General features: G+C 43.5%; 2 protein-coding genes across 30 annotated transcripts in view; one reads left to right on the plus strand and one right to left on the minus strand.

Moving 5' to 3' along the window:
• Positions 1–10,183, plus strand: part of LOC147349293 (uncharacterized) — a 290,491-nt gene that overhangs the window by 266,547 nt on the left and 13,761 nt on the right. For all 26 annotated transcript variants that reach the window (XM_086363646.1, XM_086363645.1, XM_086363637.1 and 23 more), the window contains one exon: positions 1,988–2,038. Coding sequence is in view for 7 of the 26 variants with exons in the window: in XM_086363659.1 (XP_086219785.1) it covers positions 1,988–2,038 (51 nt within the window). In the remaining 19 variants the exon portion in view is untranslated. The remainder of the gene's footprint in view (positions 1–1,987; positions 2,039–10,183) is intronic.
• The window catches only part of NPAS3 (neuronal PAS domain protein 3), a 958,674-nt gene that overhangs the window by 171,521 nt on the left and 776,970 nt on the right, over positions 1–10,183 (minus strand). The window lies entirely within an intron of this gene.

Consider the following 10,183-nt stretch of genomic DNA (forward strand, 5'->3'; position numbering starts at 1 on the left):
TCAAATGGAGTTATAAATATTTGTATAAGCTTTTATCTTGTGGGAACCATTTCTTAAATTTAAGAATTTTGAGTTTCAATTATTTAAACATCAGCATTGTAAACATTTTTGTAGAGATTCTTTAAACTATGTCAACAGACCAACTAAATCTATGAAATGCCAGACCATATTACAAAGGTGAGTACTACGTAACCTTCAAGTAGACCTTCCAGGAAACTATTACAGGCCACTTGCCCGATAGGGATGATATGATTTGCATTTAGAATCTAGTAAATCTGGTTTGCCTGGTGGCATTAGTAGTCAAGAACCTGCCGGCCAATGCAGAAGATGTCAGAGACATGGGTTTGATCCCTATGTCGGGAAGATCCCCTGGAAGAAGAAATAGCAACCCACTCTAGTCTTCTTGCCTGGAGAATCCCATGGACAGAGCAGCCCGGCAGGCTACAGTCCATAGAGTTGCAAAGAGTCAGACACTCTGGAGTCAGACTGAAGCGACTTAGAACTTGTGCAGGTTCAACTGATATTGTTTTCCCTGGGGAGTGGGGATGAAGCAGCAAACAAGAGTCACGTTTGTAAAAATCATAGTGGCATTTTAAGAACATAATAAGCAATGACAAGTAGAACCAAAGATGAGGAGGCCTTGGTGTACATTTCACCATTAAATTCCTAAGGGACCTCGGTGAAGTTAGGTACCCTTTCTACTTTCCTCTTTTAAAAATGCCACTTTACAGCTGGTGTTTGAGCATCATGTGAGACAGATTCTGAAAGGATAATTATTGACATGAAAAACTTTATATTCTTGTATAACACTCATCTGGTGACGCACGGAAGAGCATGTCGTGGCAGGGCAATTTAGTTTGGGGACAGCCCAAAACTGTGACTCATGTATCTGAACTCAGAAAGAAAAGGTCATATTCTTGACCAGGAACAAAGAGGAGAATATACAACCTCCAACCCTTCATCTGTTATCATCGTCTTTAGCATGAATTTCCTTCTAGATGCCAGGTTATATAAAACTACTAGCAAGTCCTTAGTGTTTCAAGAAAAGCTAAGTAAATTATAACTTTCTTTAAAAAAAAATTTAGACAACTTCTTTCCCAGATTATATCATACATGGCAGTTTCAGTGATCATGAATATAAAGCAGAACTAATCATTTTTAAGAGCAGCACAATTCTTGATAGTCTATATTTGTTTCCAGCTTCTATTTCTTGAGATTGGCCAAGCCAAAGAAGATTATGTATATTTATCCACCTTTCCTGATTCTTGACGTACTAGGTTTTTTCTCTTATGCTTTTTTATAGAGGAGAAATGGGCTTAAAAGAGGCATACTTAAACCTAGACTGGTAATAGTTACTGGTGTTGCAAAAAGCCTCACTTTAAGGTCGTTTTCCCTAAAAGCGGTCCCAGGGAATCATGCTCTGGGAAGGCCTTGGCGTATTAACCTTTGTGATATATTACATTAGATGGGCCTTGGACACAGGTCTGAGTAGAACAAAACCAAGGTTAAATGGTACAGGGCCCTTCCTAAGTCAAATAACTTCTAAGGAATTTATCAAATATAACTTCTGGAGTGTCATTGGAGAAGTGAAAAATAATACTAGAAGTCATTGTATTCCCTGCTCGAGATTTAGGACAGTTACATTACTTTAAAATATATCTGTGTTCATGGCTGTCAGAAGAAATCCTAACAAAATCCACACATTTGCCACATCCATTACCACTGTAAAGAATTGCTTTGAAATGCTTGCTCTCACAGTTACACAGCTTCAAACTTCCTCGTTTGAGGCTGGACATTTCTAGTCCTGGGCTGACAGTCTTCACCGAAGAAGCCAAGCACCTACCCAAGGCAGAGTTCCCATTGGCAGTGAAACATAATAATAGCCAATGTCTACTGAGTACTTATGTTTACCACGTCCGATACATCTGAAATTTAACCCACAGAATAGGACGACATGGCTAGTAATATTATTTTCTCTATTTTACAGATGAGAAAACTAAGGAGAGATGTTATGAGTTCACCCAATATGACAGAGGTGGTAAGTAGGACAACAGGGTTCAGGCCCAGCTTGGTGTTGACTCTGGCGTGTCCCCCACCACCCCCTCAACACAGCCGTGCTGACTGAGAGTCCTGGTTTGGGAGGAGCAGCTGGAGGACACAGCTCATCTGTTTGACCATGAGGATTAAATAATTGCATTTTAATTGTCTTTAACACTGATTTCGGAGAAGGCAATGGCACCCCACTCCAGTACTCTTGCCTGGAAAATCCCATGGATGGAGGAGCCTGGTAGGTTGCAGTCCATGAGGTCGCTTAGAGTCGGACACGACTGAGCGACTTTGACTTTTCACTTTCATGCATTGGAGAAGGAAATGGCAACCTACTCCAGTATTCTTGCCTGGAGAATCCCAGGGACAGGGGAGCCTAGTGGGCTGCTGTCTATGGGGTTGCACAGAGTCGGACACGACTGAAGTGACTTAGCAGCAGCAGCAGCAGCAACACTGATTTAATACCAAAAAGAAAAATTTCTGAAATATATAAAGAGGAAATGTTTATCAGAGTGCATACACATAATCAGTAGTGTTTGGTAGGTGGACGTGTCCAATACTTTTCACTCCAAATTCTCTGATAGTCCCCATCATCAGCACAGAATCAACACCATCAAAGCAAGTCCTCTTAATATCCCATCCTTCCTTTTATAAAGTTGTGTATTTTAAAGCATCCTCCTTTCAAATAAGCTACTAACCTTACAGAAACCAGGCAGCACAGAGGCTGGGGAGTGGTGGGAGCTATTTCTTCACAGGAGGCACAGGCATAAGAAAAACGCAGTATATGATCTGGGGTCGGGTCCAGCTCCTTGGCGGAGGAGATTCTGCATTTTAGGCAAGGGGGCAGAGGGCAATGCTTCACAACCAGCACCTTATGCACAACTTCTAGATTCCTGGGTGTTTCCTTCATGCGTGGCAATCATTCTCCTTAAAAAATAGACGGTAATAATGACACAATCATCTTGTTTTGTGCTTAATAACGAGACAGATGAAAACCGTAGCTACTCATGAGTGCAAAAGTGAAAAAGAAAAATGGCAAACAAAAAAGGCAAGTCATTTGTTGTAAGAACCTACAAATAAATTAAAGCTTGCCTAAGATGTATTGATTTTATGTGGCCTCTCTGTAGAATAATGTCAAGGGTTCCTGACAATCCATTACATTCAATAGGCAAAATCTCCTTATAATTTTTTTTCTGTTTCCTGAACGATGTATAATCTATTTTTTCCCATGATGAAAAAGCAGGGCTTTATAAGCTTGAAAATTCTTTAAAGTAGTGAACAAAGCTGACACTACATGGAAAAGTTTCCTGACGCTACATGGAAAAGTTTCTTCCGATCACTTCTTCACCATCATATATGGAGAAAAATTTGTTATATTTGACCCCATTAAGGGGGTGCTAAATAGATCTAAACCCAAGGACACTTTATAAACATACCAGCTGAGTCCTGCAAGCTAGAAATGATTCTTGGTCATTTTTATTATAAAGTTAGACATGGTGTGATAGAGTGTTTTACATTTTAACTAGAGATTTCAGTACTGAAGATGAAAATATAAGATTAATTATAGATTCCTGCTGCTGCTGCTGCTGCTGCTAAGTTGTTTCAGTCGTGTCCGACTCTGTGCAATCCTGTAGACAGCAGCCCACCAGGCTCCCCCGTCCCTGGGATTCTCCAGGCAAGAACACTGGAGTGGGTTGCCATTTCCTTCTCCAATGCATGAAAGTGAAAAGTGAAAGTGAAGTCACTCAGTTGTGTCCGACTCTTAGTGATCCCATGGACTGCAGCCTACCAGGCTCCTCCATCCATGGGATTTTCCAGGCAAGTGTACTGGAGTAGGGTGCCATTGCCTTCTCTGATAGATTCCTGACTAACTTTCAATGAAAAAGATTCACTTCTCAGTATCTTTAGATCATTATTGGGAACTCATTCTTTACTGCCAGTACTAAAAGTGACCCCTAAGAAGTGTATTTCACCACCACGTTAGCAATGCTTTTCTCAAGCCTATAATAAAAAGCTTATTTTTATCATGAAAAAATAAAATGCCTCCATATACATTGATGCTAAAGGAAAACAAATATAGATATAATGGTTCTAGTAGAAGAAGAGCAAATAGACCAATCGCTTTAGTCTTTAAACCTGCAATTACTGTGTGTGTGCACAATAGTGTTATCTGTGTATGTTCTTCTCCTGCCGACAGCCTGGGAGCAGGGGGGAAATGAAGATGCTGGAAATTTCCCGACAAGGACATTTTCATTTTGACTGTTTGATCATGGTGTCCGGTTTTGACATTGAGGAGGCTGGTGTGCCAGGCAATGGCATTAGGAATTTCACTATCGTGTGGCTCTAGGAAGAGCTGCCTGGCTGATGAGTCTTGGAGGCCACACTGCCTTGGTGTCTGGTCAGAATACCCATGTTTTATGGTCTCTTGGTAATGGCTACTTGATTCTCAAGGTTTAGCCTAGACTTCCTTAGAAACTCTCCCAGGCTAACTGCAGCTTTGGAAAGGTCCTCATATGTCACAGGTGAGTCACTTGGGCAACTCCAGGAAGCTCCAGCTCAAGTAATGAAACCCACACTGTAGGAAACCCTTCATCCGAGAGAGAAAACTGCTACTGCAAAACCTATCTGTATTCAGACAAACTTAGAGACCTGAGGCAGGCAAAAAACGCAGATGGAAGAGTGAATCTCTAATGCAGAAACCAAGCACAGGCCCTTCACACACTTCCAGGAAGCCCCTGGGATGGGCAGACACTGCGCGGGGCAGCGGAATCAAAAGTCAGTGGGGTCCAGTTGTGTTTCCAGTCCCTGATGCAGACACCTGAGAGCATGGCCACACTGCAGTGAGAGACAGGGCTAAAGGCGGAAAGAGTCAACTCACTCTGCCTAGGGGAGAAGGGACACTTTCAGAGAGAAGATGGGTCTTTACGGATCAGAAGAAGGGATTCTCCAAGCTGACCATGGAGAGCTGGCGAAGGACAGTGGGAGGAAGCAACAGAGAAGCCAAGAGATGGCACCAGTCCAGGGCATGGACACCTGAGTGTGCAGTGACAGTTCTGTGCCTCATACAGGATATTACATCTGGGCTGTGTCTGATGTTAGGCGATGAGGCTGCTGTCACAATTAGAAGAAGGCTGTGATTAAATGTTTAAACTGAGGCCATGAGAGTCTGGGGAAGGGAAACCATGTTTAAGGTGAGACTCTGCTCTGTCACTCTGCTCCTCCCTGGCTCCTGCCCTGGGGTCCAGGAACAAACCCAAGATGTCAGCTTTTGTACATCTTGAAAAGATACCTCTCCTCCAGCTTAAAACTCCCCTCTCTCTCCTCTTCCCCTTCCCAGATAAGCTTGCTGCAAAAGTAATCTAAGCTCCTTATCCCCACTTCCTCACACAGTCTTCCTTCAACAACCCTCTGGAAACTGGACTCCAGATGGCCTGCTCTGAAACTTCCGTAGCCACATCACCAATCTACTAGCTGTCAGATCTGATGGGCAGGTCCTAGGCCTCTTCCTATCCAGCCTCTGCAGCAGTCAACATTACTAACTGCTCGTCCTTCTGCAAACACTTCCCTCTCCCCACTCTGCTTCCTTTCCTACCTGTCTGCTCACATCTGAGAAAACTGTGCCCTGTAACTGTGCTCATGTGACACTTTCCTTAAACCAGTGCTTCTCAAACTGGAGGGAAGACAGGAATCCCCTGGATGGCTGGACTCTGATGACCAGGGTCCTAACCCCCAGACATTCTGATTTCATAGGTCTGGGGGTGGGGCCCAAGGAACTTTCTAAAGCAAGGAACTTGCTTAGAAAAGCAAGTTCCAGGGGAGTCTGCTGCTCTGGCTTGGGACCACTGTTTGAGAACCACAGTTTTAACCAGTCTTTACTATACTCGTGGCTTCAGCTGCCACATGGGTGGTTCACTGCTATGGGACATTCCTGAGATCTCAGACTTGGATCACCCCTTTTCTACGTCTCCATCCCAGTATCACCCAGGCCCCTGCAACTTAATCTGCCCCTAAATGCAGTGAGTCAAAGCTCCCTTGCTTGTTCCTCTCCACACACCCAATATCTGCTGCTCTTCTCGTATTCATGTGCTAGAGAAAGACGCCTCCCCCAGCTCAGTCTCTGCATGTCACACCCTCCCAGGAATCACTGCCTTCAATATTCCCTGGTGCACACACTGCCTCCTGTGCTCAGTCCCATGCCTGGGCTCTCACGGAACTCCTAATCTCCAGGCACACTGCTTTATCCACAGCAAATCTGTTCCTTCTGCATGAATTTAAGATTAGCTGCTCCCCTCATGCACTTGTGCACTTATTATGCATACTGTCTGGGTGAGCTTGGGCTGCTCTAACACATTACCATGGACTGGGTGGCTTATACAACAAAGCTTTGTTCCTCACAGTACTGGAGGCTAGAAGTCTAAGACTGAGGTTGCCAGCAGATTCAGTGTCTGGTGAGACCTGGTTTGCAGATGGGCCCCCGCTTGCTGTATCCTCGCACAGTGGAAAATGAGAGAATCTCTCTCTTGGCTCTTCCCATAAGGGCACTTCTCATTTGTGCAGGCTCCACCCTTATGTCCTAGTTACCTCCCCAAGGCCTCACCTCCAAATAGATCACTTTGGAGATTAAGGTTTCAACATAAACATTTGGGGGTGGGGTGGCACAAGCCCTGTTGACATTTTAGAAACACCGCATTTTGAGAGGCACCAGTGCTGGGGTGCCGCTCACCCAGAGCCAGACATCCTGGAGCGTGAAGTCAGGTGGGCCTTAGGAAGCATCGCTACGAACAAAGCTAGTGGAGCTGATGGAATTCCAGCTGAACTATTTCAAATCCTAAAAGATGATGCTGTTAGATTGCTGCACTAACATGCCAGGAAATTTGGAAAACTCAGCAGCGACCACAGGGTGGGAAAAGGTCAGTTTTTCATTCCAATCCCAAAGAAAGGGAAATGCCAAAGAATGTTCAAACTACCACACAATTGCACTCATTTCACATGCTAGCAAGGTAACGCTCAAAATCATTCAAGCCAGGCTTCAACCGTATGTGAACTGAGAACGTCCAGATGTACAAGCTGGATTTCGAAAAGGCAGAGGAACCAGAGATCAAATTGCCAACATCTGTTGGATCATAGAAAAAACAAGGAAATTCCAGAAAAACATCTACTTCTGCTTCATTGACTATGCTAAAGCCTTTGTGTGGATCACAACAAACTGGAAAATTCAAGAAATGGGAACACCAGACCACTTTACCAGCTTCCTGAGAAACCTGTATGTAGGTCAAGAAGCAACAGAACTGGACATGGAACAACAGACTGGTTCAAAATTGGGAAAGGAATATATCAAGGCTGTATATTGTCACTGCTTATTTAACTTCCATGCAGAGACATCATGCGAAATGCCAGGCTGGATGAAGCACAAACTGGAATCAAGATTGCTGGGAGAAATATCAATAACCTCAGATACATAGATGACACCACCCTTATGGCAGAAAGCGAAGAGGAACTGAAGAGCCTCTTGAAGGTGAAAGAGGAGAGTGAAAAAGATGGCTTAAAGCTCAGCATTCAAAAAACTAAGATCGTGGCATCCAGTCTCATCATTTCATGGCAAATAGATGGGGAAACAATAGAAACAGTGACAGACTTTATTTGCTTGGGCCCCAAAGTCACTGTGGACGGTCACTACAGCCACAAAATTAAAAGACACTTGCTCCTTGGAAGAAAAGCTATGACAAACCTAGTGAAAGCAGAAGTGGCTCACTCGTGTCTGACTCTGTGCGACCCCATGAATTGCAGCCCTCCAGGCTCCTCTGTCCATGGGGATTCTCCAGACAAGAATACTAGAGTGGGTAGCCATTCCCTTCTCCAGGGGATCTTCCCAACCCAGGGATAGAACCCAGGTCTCCTGCATTGCAGGCAGATTCTTTACCATCTGAGCCACCTAAAAAGCAGAGACATAACTTTGCTGACAAAGGTCCATGTATATCAAAGTTACGGATTTCCAGTAGTCATGTACGGATGAGAGAGCTGGACTATAAAGAAGGCTGAGTGCCAAAGAATTGATGCTTTTGAAATGGTGTTGGAGAAGACTCTTGAGAGTCCCTTGGACTGCAAGGAGATCCAACCAGTCCATCCTAAAGGAAATCAGCCCTGAATATTCATTAGAAGAACTGATGCTGAAGCTGAAGCTCCAATACTTTGGCCACCTGATGGGAAGAGCCGACTCACTGGAAAAGACCCTGATGCTGGGAAAGATTGAGGGCAGGAGGAAAATGTGGCAGCAGAAGATGAGATGGTTGGATGGTATCATTGACTCAATGGACATGAGTTTGAGCAAACTCTGGGAGACAGTTAAGGACAGGGAAGCCTGGCATGCTGCCGTCCATGGAATTGCAAAGAGTCAGACTGAGTGACTGAACAACAACAAGTGCTTAGTCATGTGCCAGGCACCCTGAAATGACCAACATTTTGTTATTTTGACCTGAATCATTTCCCGGGAAGAAATAAACTGCTTCTGAAATCTTAGGCATTGTTCCGTTCCCTTCTGTTTCTCTGGCAACTAAACTAGCTCTGACGGGACTGTAGTATATACTTTTCTCTCTGGATGAGCTTGGTGATGAGCTTGGTTATGTTACTAACAAATAATTCTAGGTGCTTTTTGTTCCAGTAAGAGAGAGAGTTGGCAGCGGATTTCTTTGAGATAATTTTGCATTCAGACAATAAGCTAGATATTCTTTGGTAAACCTGAGCAGTAGAGACAGATTTAAGGAGATGTGGACTTTAGTTCTTAGTACAAGCTGCCCAAACTCCATAGACTCAGGATCTTTCCCTACAGAAGGAGACACTTGGCTTTTCTAGGTTATCTCACTAGGGAAGTTTTCAGTTTATTCATTTAGCATATTGACAATAATTTCAAGCTAGTATAATGAAATACCTTTGAGCATGTGTTGATGAAAGAAAAGGGGCTTCCCCCACCCCACCCCGTATGACTGCATGGAAAGTTAAGAAGCAATGGAGAGAAGTGGAATCAAAGCAGAAATCCCTGTGTATGAGGAAGTGGGCTTGGATCCTTGGTCCATGGAGAGGCCCAAACCCCAGATTCTGGAAATGGGGTGAAAGGAGCCCAGTTCCAAGGGTAAAAGTCACCTCCACAGACAGAACAGTCACCGAAGTGAAGCTACTGTGATGAATATTGCTATTTCTAATACATATGTTTAGGCTAACATTTTAGTAGTTCACATTTTTGGCACATTGACCTCTGAGCGCCTCTTAATTCCATTGTCTCTAATGTCTTACATCACCATTGAAATAGTTAAAGTCTACAGATCACCAGCATCAAAATTGAGAAAGGATCAAAACACGTATTTTAGGCCCCACTCCAGACCTGTTGAACCACCAAGGCCCCACTATAATTCTGACGAATATTAAACTTAATAAACTTAGAGAACCACAGCTAAATAAAAAGGACCCACTGAAGTACGGCTTAAAGATGACATACTGGACTCCATCAATATCTAGCACGTCACCATTTGGTTCTTTAACCAGGCATTATCTTTGCTTGTTTCTGAGACTTATCAGTTACACAGATTCTATCTTTATTAGAGATTGTGAGACTAATCAGTCTTATACTATTTTAAACCCTATTTTCATTGTGATAGCATTCTAAGAGATCGTGTCTTTGCCAAGGTCTAAAATCCTAATTAAATTCATTGTTGCTAGATGGGATAGCAAAGACGAAGATTCAGTACCCCAGTAAGACCTCTTAAGATACATCACATGCAAATGAAGGATGCAATTAATTAACTATTTCATTGATGCTGTCCAAACTCAAATGCACCCTGTTGAACTCTCCCTTAGCTTGATAGCACAACCATCACATACAACAGCAGCGGAGGGAAGGGTCGCTGTAATATGTGATACAATAAATATATCAATTGAAGACCAACATTAAAAGAGTTATTTGCTAATGGGCACCATGCCAGGGTTACTCAGGCAATGCTGCCTGCAGAATTCCTAAGCTGAGTTCACAAGATACAGATCGATGCACCTCCAAAGAGAGTCTATATCAATCTCCATTTCATTCATTAGCTCCCACTTCGAGCTGGTTGGCTGCTAGTTAACTCTTTAATGTGGGAGAAACTGTCAG

Source organism: Bos grunniens, chromosome 21 (genome assembly GCF_055505025.1).
Source record: "Bos grunniens cultivar Pamir isolate PY7600 chromosome 21, Bosgru_T2T1.0, whole genome shotgun sequence".
Classification (NCBI taxonomy): Eukaryota; Metazoa; Chordata; class Mammalia; order Artiodactyla; family Bovidae; genus Bos; species Bos grunniens.